Below are 19,727 nucleotides of genomic sequence, written 5' to 3' on the forward strand. Positions count from 1 at the left end.
GTAAAACTTCACAATTCTGAGATAGCTGCTGCTTTTTCCTTTTAGTGTAGAGTGTTCATAATTCTTACTTGCACTTCCAGTATAGATGTGTATCCAGGTCTTACTCATTACCTTCACAATAAGTGAAGAACTAATTGTGTTTAAAATATTCCTACTCATGTTCACACAATTTTGAGTACCCAGAAAAGGAGAAATCTGTCTTCCAGGGATACCTTTTCTAAGTAAATGTTCCTTAAGTGCCACAGGAGCTTATTCTTTGTTCTTTTCAAATTAAATTTGCATCTAATTCTTACCCAGCTTACCGAGTAAGGTCTGTCTTGCTACATTTCTGGATTACATTGCAGTGTTTTGGAACTTTTGCCAAGTGTCTGTCACTCTCCGTGTTCACGCTGTCCTTATGCATTTATTCAAGAATCTGAAACCAGTAACTTTAGACACAGCAGGATAGATGCCTATGGTATTTCCATGTGCTAATGTTCCTTACTCCTGTTAGCTTTCCTCTCCCTAATATGAGTAAGGGGATAAATCCATTCCTATGACATCTATTCAGATGATTCAGAGCTTTTTCTTTGCAGACGACTCTGCATCAGAACATAGTGAAGTATTTTTTAAAATTATTTTAAATTATACTTGATTGTTTGTCTTTTTTTTTTTTTTTACATAAAACTTAGGGACTAAATGCTTTTATTTTTTTTGAAGTAGTTTGAATTCTAATTAGCGTTCATTGTGTTTTCTAAATGTTTAAGTGGCATAGGAGCTCTGAGATAGTGAGTGCTCTTAATTCTGTTTGTGAACCTCTTTTACTTGTTTCTCCTTTCACACCACTGTTGCATTATCTACAGCTTTATTTGTTCTCTGAGGCATCTGTAGTGAGAACTGAGAGTAGAAATGAGTTACTCTTTTTTTTTTTTTTTGCTGCCACATTAATTAGAAAAAAAAATCTGTAAAAATGTCAAAATTATTCAGAGTAGTAGGAAAAGTGGAGATAACAAACCTGTAAGAATGATAGGAACAATATTAGAGACCAGCCCTAGACAAGCTTAGTTTTTTTCAATTTTTCAAAGGAGTTTTTTTTTGTGTTTTTTTTTGTTTTTTTTTTAAGAGCCAACTCTGCAGATAAAGCTATCTGAGCAGCTTGTTATGACATCCAGCTTTGCTTGGGTCACTTCTTCAAGAACAGAACCATTTTCGGATCTCCTGCTTGAAAATTTGGACAAAGGATAAATTATGGGAGATTATCTATATAAACAAAATGATTTTTTTCTCTTCCTTCTCTGGGCTTTTTCATTGCAACTGGGAAATGTTTAACTAGTAAGACACTTCTTTTTCTACTTCCTCTTGAGTTTGAAGTCCAGTTTCCTTTTAATATGTTATCTAGTAGCCGTTCCTGTAATAAGATCTCAGAAACAAATACAAGTGTTGTATATTACAGTGGGACTAGTTAATAAAGGAAATTCACAGAAATTCAAATGCTAGAACAAAAAGTAAGGGTTTACTGTTCAATACGTACTTAAAATATAATTAGAGTATAATTCTATAGGTTAAGAATGGTTAATTAGCTTTTCACTGCTTGCCTAAATACTGTGTCTTTTCTTTCTGACAAGCATATTTCCTATTCTAATTTGCACCTGATTCCTAAAGAGAAAAATGAGTCACCCCTGTGGCTTCTAAATCCTTCTTTGTTTTAACTTTTTTTTCTTAAATGCAATTTGTCTTTGAAATATTATCCATTTGGTGTTCTTTCCTATGTTTGTATTCCTATGGATAGAGACAAACTGTGGGGTGCATTACTAAGAACTTTCCTATACTGTAATACTTGACCAGCAAAATTCTGAGCTGCAAGTGATATCAATGCAGGAAGTTATTCTAAACTAGTTATGTTTTAAGTTCATACTCAAACTTGTTTTTTACTGACTTCCCTTCTAGGACAGTGTTGACTTAACAGTATTATACTGTTAAGGAAATGTTAAGGAAGCACTGTGTAATGTTACCTTCTGTTTGTTTCCTTGCATTCTATATTTAGTTTCACAATAGCAAAAGCCAGTAGCAACCACTTTAAGTTGACAAACATAGCATATGTATTTTTTTTTTTGTGCAACAGTTTATAGTGTAAAGAAAGCCTTTAGAACTGTGTAGCTAGAAAAAAAAATTCTTTGAACTTTTATTTAGATGTTGCTGCAGTATCAGGCATGAGAAAATGGAGCTTTCCAGGGTTATAAATAACCGAAATAAAGCACGTACAGTATGCTGCAGTTATAGCTGGAAGAGTTTTGTTGCAGCAGCCTGATCACTGGTTGGTGATTGTCTGTAGTAATATGAAAGTTGTTAGGGAATGAAGGAAAGGAGGGCTAGAGGCTTTCAGCACCCTGTACCTCGTTATGTTTAGTTTGAGTTCATCATATGGGATGGTTTTGGTGTTTTTTTTCCAGATGTCAGGGAATGATCAGAAATAAAGCTTAGGGAAAATTCAGTACTAGACTGAACAAATAGCTTCTCTTCAGGCTTACTGTATGACAACACCTATCAACCAATATAGTTGGTGCTGCTGGTTGAGAAATAGCTGTCTTGTTTTTCTAGTTTGAAAGGCTTGTATGTTAATTCAGGTAGATAGTGGGTACAGTGAGGGTTCATTACTTCTGCGTAGTTCTCGCTTCTATAAAAGGCTGAACTTTTGTGTATTTGCAAAATACTGTTTAGTTTAAAATAACAAATGTTCAGCAATTATGTAGAAGGAGGCAAATCCATGGATATCTGTTTATCACAGATTTTGCTCCAAGGATTGTATTACGGACAAGCTACTGAAAAAGAATATTTTCCATTTTGATTAAAACAGTTCTGTTAAGTCTGCCTTATAAGAATGGAGAAGTGTCTGAACCCTGAGAAATTGTGAAGGCTTGGAGTATTTGCTCAGTATCAGGAATGTGAAGTTTTTTTTTTTTTTTTTCCTCTTTTTTAAGAGAGCGCCCAAAATAACTGCTGGGAAGCTTGTTATGTAACAATTGCTGTATTTGACAATTATTTGTGTGTGTGTGTAGAGAGCGGGTTAATATATTTCCTACTTTCTTTCTTTCTTGTTGCTTTTTGTAAAGCTTTTAAAGCAATATACCAACCTGATCACCTTCTGCCCGTGAATCTGAGTAGATAACAGGAAGATTTGACACCGTTTTACTTTCTCAAGGCTGCAGGGTGCTAATTGGTAAAACTGTTGAGCAGAAATCTATCAAGGTGTTGAAAGTAATACGTACTTGGTAATCTGTTCTATTGTGCTGTTCTTCCCCTGGGATTCTTCACCTACTTACTTCAAAGATGAAAATATTGATGCCCATGTTAGAATGCTGCCTCTACTCCCTCATCTCAATAATTTGTTAGTTATATTTTTGTGTATATAGGTTAAATAAAGGTCTGGAGCAAGGAAGACTTAGACTTAGTTCAAAAGAGGTGGTTTAGATAATATTTAAGCAAAGTGGATGCACGTAAGTTCATATGCCATGATGGATGCAGGCAAGAGTGCTGGGGAGACCTAAGTGTCCTTCTTGTGAGATTGCTCTTGATTATCTTCTAATTATTGTGGCCAGAGGACTAGAAGAAGGCATGTGTTGCTCCTGTTTTCAAAAGGGTCAAGAAGGAAAGAAACAACAGGCTGGCTATCACCTCATTTCCTAGGGAATCAAGGAAGCAACTAATCCTGGAAACCATTTTACATACGCGAAAGAAAAAGAGGTGATTGAGATTAGTAGGTATAGATTCACAAACATGAAATCATGGTTGATCATCTATAGAGAAATGGGTAGGAAGAGAAGAGTGGTAGGTACTGTCTCCTCAATTTCAGTAAGATTGAACACACTGTTTCCTATAAGATCCTTGTTTGAGCTGCTGCCCGTGAAATATGGGCTGGAATAACAAACAGGCTGTGGTGTGGATGGTGTGTAGCTGCACCTTGGGGAGGAATAACTCCATGCACCAACTGTGTGCCAACCACCAGATGGGGAAAAAAAAAATCTTTGTAGAGAAGGACCTGAAGATGCTGAACACCAGGGTAAATGTGCACCAGCAATGTGGTGTTATGGCAAAGAAGGCCATGGTTCCTTGGGCTGTGTTAAGGAAAGCATTGCTAGCAAATGCAAGGGAGTTTTCTTCCCCTCTGGTTAAGTGCCACATCTAGACTCTCAAGTACAAGTGATACAGAGCTACTGGAGAGAGTACTGTAACGGTATACTAAGGTGTTCAAGGGTTTGGAGCATCTGTCATGAGAACAGGTTGAGAGAGCTGAGAGTGTTCACCTTAGAAAGTAAAGCCTCTGGGAGGGATCTCATAAATGGATGTAATTGAAGAGTGAGTGCGAAGAGCCGTGGAGCCAGGTTCTCCTCAGTCCCAGTGACAGGACAAGAGGCATTAGGCATAAGCTAGAATGTTGGAGGGTCCCTCTAGTCATAGAATTATCAAGGTTGCAAAAGAGCTCTAGGATCACCTAGTCCAACCATCAGCCTATCACCACCATGCTCGCTGACCATGTGCTTCAGTGCCACATCTGCATGTTTCTTGAAAATCACCTGGGATGCGGAGTCCACTGCCTCCAGGCAGCCTGTTCCAGTGCCTCAGCAGTCAGTCTTTCTGAGAAGAGGTTTTTCCAAATATTCAATCTGATATCCAACCAATCATCAGAGAACACCTTTTTTTTTTTTTTTTTTTTTTTTTTTTTTTTTTTTTTTTTTGAACCATGTGACTGACAGAGTACTAGCATAGGCTGCCCAGGAGGCCATGAAGTCTCTTCCTTAGAGATATCTGATAGCCCCCGAACATGGCTGTGGGCACTGGGTGACTCTGCTTAAGTGGGGTCTTTGAACATGAACAGAGCTGCCTTTCAACCTCAGCTGCTCTGTGATTCAGTGAAATAAATCTGAGATGCTCACTGAATAGAAGCAAAGTGTTCTTGGGTTTATTTGTTCACTCACAGAAGCTTCCTTACAGACAGTGCTGTTTAGACTCGGTTTTATGTAATGCCTAAGTAGTTCTTCAGATGATACTGAGAGAGTGCAGCGTCTTACTTCTTTTGTATGATTACTTTTGAGGTTCTTTCCTTGTAGGGCAAGGAGAGTTGCTTTCAGAGTTTTCAAATTTTGTTTAGAAAATACAAAATTAAGTGGAGAGCAGAAAATAATTAGAAGGTCCACTGACTCAGTCATCTTCATTCAAGTGTTAAAAATAGCCCTTTCCAAAGAGATTTGGTTCACTTGATGTATAACTAGGTGTGCCTTAAGGAAACTAAATTATTAGGAAGATTGATTTCCACTCCTGGATTGTGAATTTGAAATGGAGATTGTGAACCAAACAACATGGCCTCAGCACAAAAGCTTGGGAACCACTGACTTGTTCTTGTTGGCTCTGTTATTCTTTATGCTCTGATGCATCTCTGGAAGTTTAAGCCACATAATCACTAAACTAGTAGTGCCTTTTGTAATACAGCTTTTATCTGTTAATGTCTTAATTATGGCAGTAGTATTGCTCAATGTTTTGCTTACATTTGGGAGCATGTAGTTGGTTATATGCTTGGTGGCACTGTTATTTTTCAGTGTATTGTGAAATTCTAAACATTTTAGGAAGTTGCACCAGTAGAGTAAACTTAACTTATTCCCCCCTTTTCCTCTGTTAGGAAGAAGAAATCAAAGAAATTGCAATAACTCATCATGTAAAGGAAGGACATGAGAAAGCAGACCCTTCACAATTTGAACTTCTGAAAGTGCTTGGACAAGGATCCTTTGGAAAGGTTGGTAATCTGACTCCTATGAAGTATTCTGTTATAGACTCAATGTTTCTGGCACTTCAGTGAGTGTTGTCTGTGCCAAGATCTTAATAGGTGTACATGGTCCGTACCTTTAGTTGTTTAAATCCAGCTTAAAAATGAAACAGTAACTTTCTGTGACATTGAGAGAGAGTGGAATATGCTCTATAAGACAACAGAGCCTTTTAATCGATTTTCAAACTAAATTGAAGTTCTAAATATAATAATAAGTTCTAATATATAACATTAAACTTCTCTTAGATGTTAGGAAAGAGTAGAATAGTCAGCTCTCTTTTAGTGGAAAGAAGGTACTCTTAGACATGTTATTGGAGTAGCAATTCCAGTTATCTGACTGACTTGTAACATCATAAAAATGCATGTCATCTCAATTTTTTAGTATTTATGCAAAAAAAAAGAAAAGATTAATTATTACAAAACCCCAAATACTATTTATAAAAGCTTGGGAAGATGACATTACTACTCCTTCAGTTTCTAAAAGCTAATTTGTATGCTTTTCAAGGAATGTTAGCACAAGAGCAAATTGGATACAGAAAGTGAGATTAATCTAAACTCATGTAGCATGTTTAATATTCTCATTTACTATTACATGTCTCTGTGCTTTCTTTTTTTAGAAATAACCAGACAACCTGTGGCAGATACTTTTTCCGTTCTCATTTCTGAATTTGAAAATTGTCTTCACATCTTTTATTAGGGACATTAAAAAAATGCATATATCCCACTTAAGGCAGCCTTTTACACTGAAAAAGAGTCATAGAATCATAGAGTCATGAAGGTTGGAAAAGGCCTCTAAGGTCATCTAGTCCAGTGAGCACCTAAGTTAATTATACTTTATTGATATGTGTGGAACTCAACCAAAGCATGTCATAACAGCTATGCTTTGACACAAGGTTGGTTCTCGCTATTTGATGTGTTAAAACGAACATTTTTGTTAAACTTTGATTTACATAATTTTCTGGATCAATCTTTGTACGCATCTATTTTTATATCAGACAACTTTTTCATCTGCTTTACCATCTTATATTATTAAAACATAGCTACTTAAAGATAAATATCAGGAAGTTTTGTTTGATCATAAAGTTGAATTTAGTGTTTCAGATTTGTCTTCTAAGAAAATCCAAATGTATCCCTTCTTTTACTCACTGAGATGAATTAAGTTAAGCGGTCTGACAAACTGATTCTGGTTTACTTGGAACCTTTTAGGTTATGAAGTGAAACAACAGTACGTAAAAATGCAAGGAAATGTTTTTGTGTTCAGCAGGATCTAAAGAGAACTGTCAAAGAAAGATGGAGTTAATAGTATTAAGAGGGAGTAACAAATATGAGTTTCATTGGAATACTATTTACTCAAATTTCATAGCAAATCGTATTCATCTGATTTTCCTTTGTTTTCTTTTAAGAATTCTTTTTAATTCTCTATGCAGGTATTTCTTGTCAAAAAAATCTCAGGGTCAGATGCTAGGCAGCTTTATGCAATGAAGGTATTGAAAAAGGCCACTTTGAAAGGTAAGCACTGTTTGGAGCAAAGAGATAAGCAAATCATAGGCATTGTTATAGAGAAATCTTTACGTGCAAGAGTACAGAGTATATTTATCTTAGTGCAACTTCTGTTAAGCAGCAAATAGCAGGACATAGTGATTAACATTTTAAAGCCATAAGGACTTTGTAAACAGTGTGATATTGGTAGAATTAGAGAAGGAAGTAGGTTTGGTTCTCTACCGTGTTGAGCATTAGATCTTTGTCAGTGGTGATGGTGGCTTGAAAGAGCAGCTGTTTCTTCTGCTGCCTGACTTGATCCTGAGCTGTTATCTGAAACATAATGTCCTTCCTTATTTCATTTGCTGTGTATCACAGAAGATAACAGTTAATACTCTTTGCTCATTTGTATTTATGTTATGATATTTAAAAGTGCATTGTGCCAGATGTTTTATTTTAAAAGCTCTAAATTCTGGAGTTCAAGTCTATATTATTTCTATAAATTTCAGAAGTTTATGGTACCTTTCCCCAAAACTTTGGCACTTGCTCTTAGATATAGATATTTGATGAAAACTTAAGTTAAATGAGCAAAAATGAATTCTAAAATGAGTCCTTTGTTAGTGAAAATGAAAGTAATCTCTTGCACTTATCCCTTAACCTGAATGTCTATTTATTGTTTTATGTCATTGTTAATATTTCAGTCTATTTATAGTTCTAAGTCACGACTGCAATGGAATTGAAATGATAATTTTGAAATAGCTCTGACAACATATGAAACATCTCTGTTACTGATATAAACCTGATCTGCAGTTTTAACATTTTTTTAATTGGAAAGTATTCATGGAATGACTTGTAAACAGAAGCTTCACACTTGTATTGAACCTCCATTAAAATGTTGAATGTGAATTTTTTTCTGCTTAAGTTCTACTGCCGAATATCTATTTCAGATCTCATACTTAAAATCTTTTAAACCTGTTAGTGAGGGTGTGAGTGCTATTTCAACCGTTCCTTATGTTCTGTTTACTCTGCTTTGTGGCACATGTTATTCTCATTATTTACTTCCCATTTTTCTGAAATTAATTTCCACTCATTTAAAATCCCTTGATATCTTCAATAGCCTTTTATTCCCAGGACTGTTAATATCATAGAATTAGAGTCAAAGATAATTTAACAGCTGCTTTTTTCAGATGTTTGATAGCCTGTCTCCATCGCTTCTTAATGGTGGCTTAATCTTATGTATGAAAAGTACAGTACAAACTGTGGCTCCAGTTTTGCCTGAGCATGGGGAACAGAAATACTGAAGCTGGTATTTGGAAAAGTAGACACTTCAGGGCACTAAGCACTCGAGGGTGCAGAAGTCTTGAGCAGAAAGGTGACATTAACAGGATATCACACTTTTCATACTTTGTATCTGAATTTTCAGATGCTTTTGAGCACAATTTGTTTCATATTTTAAGAGCAGAGTTTCAAGCAAATGAAGGGTACTACTAAAATCTTAATATAAAACTAATTGGAAACAATACTGTTTTTCTATAATTGGAGCTTCTTTTGAGATCTCGTGTTGTAATTTTAAATAACACACTGTATTACTTGAATTGTCCAAGATTCCATAGTTCTTTCAAGTCTATTTTATGATATTGTTGTTCTGAACAAAAGCTCAAACCGTGACCTACTTTATTAATAGTATTTGTAATACCATTCTATGTGATTTTAAGCTTATCAGGAAATGCATGAGAAATGCTAACTCATAATGTAAATTCAGTTTTCTTAATCTTATGTTCTATTGTAGTTCGAGATCGAGTTCGGACAAAAATGGAACGTGATATCTTAGTAGAAGTTAACCATCCTTTTATTGTCAAGTTACATTACGGTGAGTTTGAGGAAAAAGTTCATCTCTGTCTTACAAATGAGTGCTTGTCAAGGTGCTACCTAACATTAACTGCAGTTCGAAGAATGACACAAAAAATATGGTATCTAAATCTTGGTCATGCAAAGGCTTGCTGTATAGTAATTCTCACACACTGCAAGTTAACTTCATGCACAGTCTTAAATCTTTCTGTGGAGGATTGAGCATCTGTAGCCCTCTGCTTTATTAAAAAGGACAGTTATCTATTTACATTTTTTCTATGCCATTCACTGTTTAATTGATTTCTTATTCCTGCCTTGCTCTTTAGAAAATATGCAATGGCATCACTTCAGAGATTCATTAAAATTACTATCTTCATCCATGTTATTGACAGTGGGGTTGTGTGGATGTTGGTGTCATCTTGGTGCTGATGACACCAAGAAGTGGGGTGTGGTTGACACAGCAGAGGAATGGGATGCCATCCAGAGGGTCCTAGATGGGCTTGAGCAGTGGGCCCAGGTGAATTTCATAAAGTTCAACAAAGTTGCACCTGGGTCAAGACAAGCATCACTACCAGTTCAAGCTGGAGGATGAAAGGATTGAGTGCAGTCCTGCCAAAACGATCTGGTGGTACTGGTGGATGTCAAGCTGGACATGAGTCAGCAGTGTGCCCTTGCAACCCAGAAAGCCAACTGTATCTTGGGACTGCATCAAAATAAGTGGGGTGAGGGAGGTGATCCTGCCTTTCTACTCTGTTCTGGTAGGGCCTCACTTGGAGTACTGTGTCCAGATGTGAAGTCCTTAATACAAGAAAAGCATGGAACTATTGTTGCATGTCCAGAGAAGGGCCACAAAAATGATCCAAGGGATAGAACACCTCTCCTATGATGATAAGCTGAGAGAGCTGGGGCTGTTCAGCCTGGAGAATGCTTCGGAGAGACCTGATAGCAGCCTTTCAGTATCTAAAAGAGCTACAGAAAAGAAGGAGAAGGACTCTTTAGCAGGGTCTGTGGTGATAGAACAAGGGAAATGGTTTCAAGTTTGAAGAGGATAGATATAGACTGAACATAAAGAGAAAGTCTCTTACAGTGTAGGTGGTGAGGTGCTGGAGAAGTGGTTGATGCCCCATCCCTGGGGACTTTAAAGGCGAGGCTGGATCAAGCCCTGGGCGACCTGATCTAGCTGTGCATGTCCCTGTTCATTGCAAGGGAGTTGGAAGGAACATTTAAAGGTCATCTAGTCCAACTCTAAGGATTCTGTGATTCTGTTCTATGAAAATTGGTTTAATTTTAATTGCATGGGCATACATAAAAATGTATGCATGTTGAAAGGAAAATAATTCTCTCAAAATATCTTGCAGAAAGTAAACTGAAAAGAGGATAACATTGACAAATAGTTAATTTTCTAGTGTTCAATTCATATTTTTCCTTTTAGGATCTATTTCTTTTCCTACTGTTCAAATCTTGGCTGGTTATCACTCTAACATTGGCTTTCACCATCTACTATTTTGCAAACTAGACTACATCTCCCTGCTTAGCTGAGTTTCCTGAAGTTTTAGAATACATACTTTTGCTACTAATTTGCTTTTCTGAATGTGGACTTTTTTACTTTCAAACGCTGCAGTACCAAAATGCAGGTTGTGGTTTTTTTAAATTATTTTTTGGACATTATGTTGGTGATATGCTTTCCATTTACATGGCAGGAGAGTTGCTTTGTTCGTGATGGGGAAGAATTTAATAATTTAAAAAAAAATTTCCCTCAAAGGAAAAAGAAGAGTAATTCTTTGTAAATTAAAAAGAAGGTAAAAGATTAAGAAAAATAAAGAAAATCAGGGTGAATTATTGAGTGTTATTCTTCTAACCATGGGTAGACTTAGATAATGTTTAATACTTTTAATTGGTCTTTTCAGCTTTTCAAACAGAAGGGAAGCTATATCTTATTTTGGATTTTCTCAGGGGAGGAGATTTGTTTACACGTTTATCCAAAGAGGTAAGCTTTCTTTATTTGAAAATCATGTATTAATAAAACTTTACTATAAATTGCTTATATTAGGGTGGTTTTACTCTTTGTAAGCCAACTATCATTGAACAAAACTGTAAGTATATTTTTAACCAGTTATGTTTTTGTTCTGTTTTTTTTCCTCACAAGTAGTAATTTCATAAGAATGCAGTTGGTAATTTACGTTGTCTAAGCCTTTTTTTTTTTTTTTCCTCCAGTAACTGTAATCTCTCTGTATTGCTTTTTACACCTTGCTTAGATTTTCTTCTCCTATTGCTACCACAGTTTGATGTATCAGAAAGAACATGAATTTATATTAAGCCTGGACTTTCAGAAACTTTCAGCTTCTTGTAGAGGTTTCTCTTCCTGAATATGGCTGTATTAAATATTGGATTTTTTTTTTTTTTGGTAAAGATAACATCAGCAAGCACTTTTTGTACAAACTTTGAGCTTAAATCTTTTCTTTAAATCTACAGAAGTGAATATTATTTTAATTCTTACAAAGACCGTTTTCTTAGGTCAGTTTTTGTTCATCGTTCTAAGTTCTTTTTGATAGTCTTGGAGAAATTCAGGCATTTGAATTTTGATCTCTTTGTCTGGAAACAAAATGTTCATGTCCAGTGAAGAGGTAGTCTCATTCTTTAAATGTTTCCATTTTTCAGTTTTCCTACCATGCATCTTTGTTCTCTTGACCAATCAGGAGTAAACAACCTGTTTTGCAGACAGTATAATGTAGTACTGTCTTCAGAAGTATGTACTGTGAAACAGTATTAGTGATAAAATGCTAGGTTTTGTATAACCAAACATTGAACTGCTAGTTGCTTTTCAAAAAAGAAGGGGAGGGAGTATTATGAAGAGCTGTTCTGCAACAACAGGTCATCTACAATCAATCTGGATTATTTACTTGGTGCTAATGTAAGTTTTAGAGATTTTGCATGTGAAAATAATTGTTCTGCTTTTTGCAGGTGATGTTCACAGAAGATGATGTTAAATTTTACCTAGCGGAATTAGCGCTTGCTTTAGACCATCTCCATAGCCTTGGAATAATATACCGGGACCTGAAACCAGAAAAGTAAGAATCCAGTGCAGCAAGTGAAGCACGCTAATTTGATTTGTACAGCACTTCAACTACTGCACTTCTCTTTCCAGCTGTTAAATGTTAAATTTTATATATTTATTACACAAACTGTACAGGAGTGAAGATGGGGGAAATTTGTACAGTTCTTTAATTAAAAAAGTTGGATTTCATGTGTAATCAAAAAGGAGTCTAGTTTGAGTGATATGCCAAGGACTATATGTTGCTGTAAGTACAAAGTATACTGAAAGGTGTGTGCCTCTACAATGAAGGAGACAATTTTAACAATTTTTTTGGTTGCCAATGAATTGCACTTGAAGGCTTAAAAACAAGCATTTTTTTCTAAAGCTGATTTTTAAAATATACAAGAATAAGAGCAGAATAGAGTTTAAATTTAAAAGATGAAAATAGTATGTTATGTGCTTATGTAATCTGTTGGCAATCAAGAAATTACACTGAAAATTTAAATTAAGCTTGGAACTAAAAACTCCAGTGTAGTGTTGCCCTTCAATAACTTAGTTGTATCTGTCTCGTTTGAAGGATTGAATCCTGTCTCCTGTTCTTTGTCTTCCATAACTTTTTCAGTGTTTGAAGATGTAAAGAAGGAAATGCCAGTGACATCATCTGTAAAATTTTAAAACATTTCAGATAAAAATGCAAACATCTTAATGTGTGCTGTAGTACTGATTCGTATTTGGAAAGGAGTCTACATGAAAATGCAGCATCTGTTATCAAACGTCTGTTGTGCTTGATAAGGTTGTTAACATACCTCATTGCCAGGACATCTGAAAGTCTGTTGTCCTTGATGATAACACATCTCTGTTATGGCTATGTGGAGAACCACATAAAAAGTCTGTTGTCTCATGCCAAGTATTAGCAGAAAATGAGTAACAAACAGACAAATTCTGTAATGCTACATAGGACTTGCATTACTCTAACCTGTTCTTTTGTGCATCTTCTAGAAATAGAACACAAATTTTAAAATGTTATGTCTTATTTGAAGAGAAGAAGGAGGATTCATTCTCAAATGAGAAATTTGCTGACAATTAGTTTCAAGGGGGAAAAAAAATGAAATCATAGGTATAAAAAGCCAAAGTAACTGCTGCCTCAAACAGCAAAATCTTTTCATCTTTTCATTTTAGGCATGCAAAAATCTTTTCAGAAGTTGAAATTGGAAGTGATAGCAATAACTCACACACTGTACTGTCAGGCAATTTGCCACTACGGAAAGTGGAAGGAGGAAAAGGGTGTTGTATATCAAGTTTGTCTCTCATTGCAGTTAAATGCAGTGGCTGTTAAGGGGAGTTGGAGTCTCCCATGTGTGGCCCCTTATTTTTGTGATTGTAATAAACAGGCTCTTAACTGTGGGGCCTAATGGATATAGGTCCTTTGGTACAACATGAATATTTATTAATGTTATTTAAAGTTGTGAACGTTCTTTGAAACCATAATTACAAATTAATGCACGTTTTGCATACATACAGGAGCATAACAGTTCTTGCTCAGTTTAGGAGTAACAGAAATATGTCTCTCATTACCACATCTAATTAAATTAAATACATATGGTACAGGTGGCCAAAACTGAAAATTCAAGCTAACTTACTACATTCCATGCTGAATTTAATGAAATAGATGAATAAAAATCTGATATACTGAATCAGTTTCATAATCTTTAGTGAGAAAGAGTTGAAGGATAAGAAAATGTGTACTTTCAAGGTATCTCCTCCTAACGATGCATTTTCATGTGTTCGCTTCTGTGTGTCTTTGAGCTGATCTGTCACTTCTCAGATGTCAATATGTTGTTTGAAGCAATAGTTAAGATTGTTTTTTGTTTTTTTTTCTTTTAGCATCCTGCTTGATGAGGAAGGACATATTAAATTAACAGGTGAACAAAAGGCAATTGCAACACGTGGATTTTTCTATTCGTAATAGTCTTTGAATCTCCCTCCTTTTTTTAGAGCAATGCAGTGAAATCAGCTGTTTTAACCAGTAGGTGCTTTTGCTGTGGAGCAGATAGCGTAATTAATTTGGATTAGATAAAATATTCATTATATTGTTTTGGAAATATGTCTGATATTATGGCTCTATAATAATGGTTTGGGGGTGAGGCTTGTGGGCAGAGGAATTTCTAATTCCTGTATGTATATTTAGGCATGTATATTTATGACTAATAAAAGCATCACGTTTCACATTGTGGTAAGGGTATCACCCATTACTGATTCAAAGTAAGTAAAGACATTCTGAACTATTGTATTTTCTTCCAGATTTTGGCTTAAGTAAGGAATCGATTGATCATGAAAAAAAAGCCTACTCTTTCTGTGGGACGGTAGAATATATGGCACCTGAGGTTGTTAATCGACGAGGTCATACACAGAGTGCAGACTGGTGGTCTTTTGGTGTTTTAATGGTAGGTTTCTGGTAAATGCCATAGTAACAATGCTGCTTTACAAGGTTTGTTGAAATAAATATTTAAGTGTGTAGGGTGACCTTTAAATGAGTTGTAACTACCTGAAAATTTTGAAGTACTTGGAAATTAATAGCAATAGATTAACATTTGGATCTAGATTGTGGACTAGGTCTCACTTTAACACCGACAATATGCCATCCTTTTGTTATTGTTGGATTGAAATGTATCTATTGTGGTTTGAATATTATGGAGACTAACAGGAGTACTAGAATATACAGGAAAATACTGTCTTCCAAGTTGAGTAAGACATTTAGATCCAAATCTTAAATATAAATTTATTCACAAGAGGGGGAAAAAAAAAAACCCAAAACTGAGCGAATCCTGAAAAGTCTCCAGTGTAACTACAGCTTGTTAGGATAATGGCAGCTGTTGTTTGTGCCTAGCAAAGCTAAATGTAAATGATGCTATGCTGATAGGGATGCTCAGGAGGACCCACCTTACAGTGTTTCTGCAAGGAGCTAATGTCTGTTGAATTGTGGGTTCAGAAGGAAATGTGTATCATATACGGCTTTGGAGAAAAAAAAACATATATTATTTTAGGAATGCTTAATGGCCATTAACATATAGAATTTGTGTGCTTTTTTGCTGTGAAGTTAAAAATAATTGTTTTTAAAGGAATTTTTTTTACTGCTTCTGTAGTACATCTACAAATGTACAGTATGTGTGCTTTGTAGCACAAGGAGGACTTTCGTGTCTGAAAATGTCGTCATATCACATTTTAATCATCTGGAATGCTGTTGTGATCTGAAAACTGACCATGTAAAAGTAGCACCTGATGACTCAACTCTCTCAAGGCAGACAGGCACAGACACGCACTCGCAAAACTGCTCATTTTATCATTAAGAATGCTTTTAATCATTACTGTAGGCTTTGAGCATGCAGTCAATTAGAGGAAAATTACAAAGTAGTAGCAAAATATTTCTGGTTGATGATAACACAAATATAGTTAAACTTCAGCTTTATTTAATACAGCTGAAAAATACAGTTTTGTGCTAATGAAGCACATGTTAATATTGAAAATTGCTGAAATATGTTAGACATGACTGCTGTAGTTTTCATTCTAAATGCACTGCATTTTTAAACACCTTGGCTTCAATTTTAAATATGAAATTATGTCCTTAGAGAGCAGACCCTCTAAATTATTGCACAGAATGCAGTACTATTTTCTGAGGCTTATTTTTTTTTGTGTCTCTAGTTCGTGTGCTAATTTTCATAGGCAATCTGTATCTATCCACTCTTAATTCAAATCTGCGTTGAAGAATCAAGGTGTCGGTGGTGTAATATGAATACACAGTATCTAGACTGAGCAGAAGTTATAGCATAGAAATGGAGACTAGGAAGGGAATAAATCATTTTTCACCCTGTCTCCTGCTGTAGGGCATGAAGTGTGTGTAAACCATCATTGAACAGTAACTTTTAATACGTTCTTAAAACTGGATATTTTCTTGGATGCCAGAAATCTGGAAATGTTCATTTAAAGCTTTCGGAAGCATATAGATTTGTAGAGGTACTCTCCCTGCTGAAATAAGTAACAAATGGTAACTACAGAAGGCAAATGTTGACTTGAAGTACTGTTGGGCTGTAGGCATTGCACTGTGGTGGTGTTAAGTGAGGAGGGGTTGGAGTGGAACAAGTAATACCTGTTGAGCTGTAACAAATGGGTATACTTGTAACAAATGAGAGCTTGCTGAAGAAACTCTTTATTATTAATCCAGGCCAATCTAGACCAAGTAAGTATAAAATTAAGTAGAACATGCAACAGCACAAATTTGCTCTTAAAAAAAAAAAAAAATGTAGTTTATGAAGTAGATCATTCTAAAATGTAAAAAAAAAAAAAAAAAAAAAAAATTGATCTGCTTCATGGCAATTATGTAAAAACAGTTGAAAGTAGTGCTTTTTTGTGTTGACTGTGTTTTAATTTTAAGATTTTTGTGTTTAAGTATATATGTAAAAAGCAATGGAGTACAGAGCATCTAGGAGCTCTTACTGAGAATATTTTTTTTAGGATAGTAGGAAATTTTAAATTTTAATGAAACACATTTCAGATTTAAGGAAACTACAGTTGTACATTATTCACTGAAATTATCACTGTAAATTTTTAATACTTAAAGATCGAATTTTTGGCTCATAACGGAAAGTTTAGAGGACATCTTGTATTTAGGATGGCTTAAGCTTGCAGAAGCTTGTCAGATAATTATTTTACAATTACTTCAATTTTGATGGCTTCAAGTGTATGTCACGAAATTTCATTAAACTAAACTGTTTTGCAGTTCTTAAACCAAAAATCAAGATTCCTGCCACAGAGCTGGCTGCTGTGTCTGCTGCCAGATGGCTTTCAGTACCTCAGATCTGGTATCCTGCAGAAGTTCTGCAGCCCAGTAGAAGTTCCTTTATTTTTATCTATTTTTACTTGGTCGCTTTCAGAACAGATCAGTATTTTAACAGTGTCTATTGCCTTCTGCCAGGCACTGTAGAATGTGCATGCATGTACTGTGTAGCTCCTACGTGTTCCTTCAGACTTTATTTCCACTGTATGCATACAGTAACCACTTTTTCATCATGCATGTCTTTGTCAATCAACTAACCTTTTTCCCTCTTCCAATAAGGACTGTGTATTTGCTGATTTTAAGCACTTTAATATTTTTAAAATATCTCTGTGTGAGGACAGGTTGTCACTAACTTTTGAAAGGGGAACCTTTTTCCCCACTCTTGCCCTCTTGGAAACTAAAATATAGTTGTATAGCTCAAGTTTTCTTTTAAGGCAGAAGTGGTACACAAAACAATATAGGCTAAATTGTTCAGGTGAAAGCATGTCGAGCAAGGTATCAATCTAGGAAGATATTTTGCAGCGTTAAAATAGCAGAGGCTGCTCAATATTCATAGTAATTTAAACTGTACAATGAGAAGTTGTTTTGCACAGACTTAATTGTTAATATGCATGAATTTTGGAAGGTTAAGATGCTGAGTAGTTTTGTCAAAAATTAGATTCTTGTCCAGGTAATGTAATTGATGAAAGTTTTACTCTATACAGTTTGAAATGCTCACTGGTACTCTACCTTTCCAAGGGAAAGACAGAAAAGAAACCATGACTATGATTCTCAAGTGAGTACACTCTTATTTATATATCTCATCAGGTATTCTACAGGGATGCCCTCCGGGCTGCAATATCTAATTTCTACTCTTCCCTCATTTCCAAAGGTACTGGTAAATCCTCACTCCCTATTAATTCCCTTTGCCATCTATCTAATTTGCCTTTCTATTCCTCCCCCTTACCAGGTACAAAGAATTTCATAGCAGTTCTTTAATCTATAATAACAACTTCTTCAACCATATTATCTTTCCCATCTTATTTCTATAATATTTTAACCTTCTTATCCTTTTTGATATCCTGTACATTTTTTCCTTGTTGTTTTGTTGCTTTTTTCTTTTGAGAAACTATTTTCTCTCCTTTTCCTTCTCTTTCTTACCAGCTCCTTACCCTACTACCTTATGTTCACTGCTGCCAACAGCTTGCTTCCCTGAAACTTCCCATATTCTCCTATGACTTATCCAAGCTCCAGTTTTCCTCTTTGCAATTTGCAGTGTAGGTTTTGCATTAGCTATATTGTGGAAGTTGCTTTCCTTCATGCAGTTTAACGTACTTGGTTTTGCTATTAAGGCCTGTTTTTTTTCTTTACTGTTGCCCTACATCTTTTTTGATCTAATGCACCTATGACGTGATATTCCCACGTTCAAGACTGTAATCCACCTCTGTGCAAACTATTCTGTTTTATCATGTCATAATTTCACTTCTGTGTCAAAAACATTTTTTTTTTTTTTTTTACTAACGCCATTTGTTTTTTCCTGGAAGCTCATAGAACTGTTTCAATTTTCTCATTTGTTTCTTCTTTCATAGTTAATTAATGTCCTTTGTCCTGTTACCACTAAACCAGCACTATTTCTGCACCAACAGCCTGCTTTTAAAAATTCTTCCATATTTTCCTAAGAAATTTGCATGTGAAGACTCCTGGAAAGCGTACTCGTCCTGGCTTTTGTGTTCGTAGTGCATGTACATAATTGTTCTTTGCCCCTGCTTTTCTTTCCATATTTGTGGGTATATGCAGTGGTGCTAATTTTTACCGCTGTCTCAATACCATGCTGATTTACATCTTCATGTCATGATTATTAAGTGTTTTTAACTAAAAGTCTCTATCTATTCACAGCAAGTATAAACTAGTTCTGCCCACCTTCTGTTAACAAGAAAGTACTCTGAGATTGTTCGGCTGCACTCATACTTATGTTAAGAGCCATGTTTTTTTATCCATGTCTCAAATCGTCTATTTCTCTACTTTATCTACCTGTCTGCATGTGATTCCACTATTACTTGACAGTCTTTCCACTAGTGCTTCAAAAATGTTGTGTTCAGCTGGCATGTAGAATATCCTCCTTGCAAGTTAACTGACATTCATAGTTACTTTCAGATTTCTTCTGAGCATGTATCTCTAATTCCCTTTCCAATTTCCCTCAGCTTTTAGTCTTTATAACTGCTAATTGTTTCAGAAAGCTGTTCAAAAAATGTGGTGTGAAATAAAGAATTTTTAGCTATCTTCTAAACGTGCAGTACACAAATTCTGTACATATACAGAATGTACATATGTTTTATAGGTCACTCCAAAAGTAATGCCTCCTGTTTATTTCCATGGAAACTACAACAAATACAAAGAGTGCAGTAATACTAAAAAGAAACACTAAAACAAATTCTCAGCTACAGAACACTCATTTTCAGCATAGTCGACAACATCAGCTACACACTTTTCTAGTAATGAACAAGAGCCTGCATGCCTCATTCATAAAAAAAAATCTGTGCCACCAGAGGTGATCCACTGTCGCCACTGCTGCAACACACCACCCAGTGCCTCACTGTGCTCACATCCACTGGTTGATCTCCACAAACATTCAGGAAACATTGCTGCACGTTAGTGGGTGCAATTTTTTTGCTGCCATCATGTCACGCAGCAAGTAATGCGATGCTGGCTGGAAGGTTCAATCTCTACTGCTGTACCACCAGCATCCACTCCAATGTCATGTG

At 35.5% G+C, this 19,727-nt stretch overlaps 1 protein-coding gene across 4 annotated transcripts in view; it reads left to right on the forward strand.

Annotated features, from left to right (window-relative positions):
* RPS6KA3 (ribosomal protein S6 kinase A3) overlaps positions 1-19,727 on the forward strand; it is a 67,789-nt gene that overhangs the window by 29,005 nt on the left and 19,057 nt on the right. For 3 of the 4 annotated variants that reach the window (XM_048955260.1, XM_048955267.1, XM_048955249.1), the window contains 8 exons: positions 5,651-5,764; positions 7,222-7,303; positions 9,063-9,143; positions 11,029-11,108; positions 12,083-12,189; positions 14,040-14,077; positions 14,457-14,599; positions 17,691-17,761. In XM_048955260.1, coding sequence (XP_048811217.1) covers positions 5,651-5,764; positions 7,222-7,303; positions 9,063-9,143; positions 11,029-11,108; positions 12,083-12,189; positions 14,040-14,077; positions 14,457-14,599; positions 17,691-17,761 — 716 coding nt within the window. Of the gene's footprint in view, positions 1-1,454; positions 1,485-5,650; positions 5,765-7,221; positions 7,304-9,062; positions 9,144-11,028; positions 11,109-12,082; positions 12,190-14,039; positions 14,078-14,456; positions 14,600-17,690; positions 17,762-19,727 lie in introns of those variants that run through there. The other variant, XM_048955253.1, reaches the window with a different exon arrangement.

This window comes from Lagopus muta, chromosome 1 (assembly GCF_023343835.1).
Source record: "Lagopus muta isolate bLagMut1 chromosome 1, bLagMut1 primary, whole genome shotgun sequence".
In the NCBI taxonomy this organism is placed as follows: Eukaryota; Metazoa; Chordata; class Aves; order Galliformes; family Phasianidae; genus Lagopus; species Lagopus muta.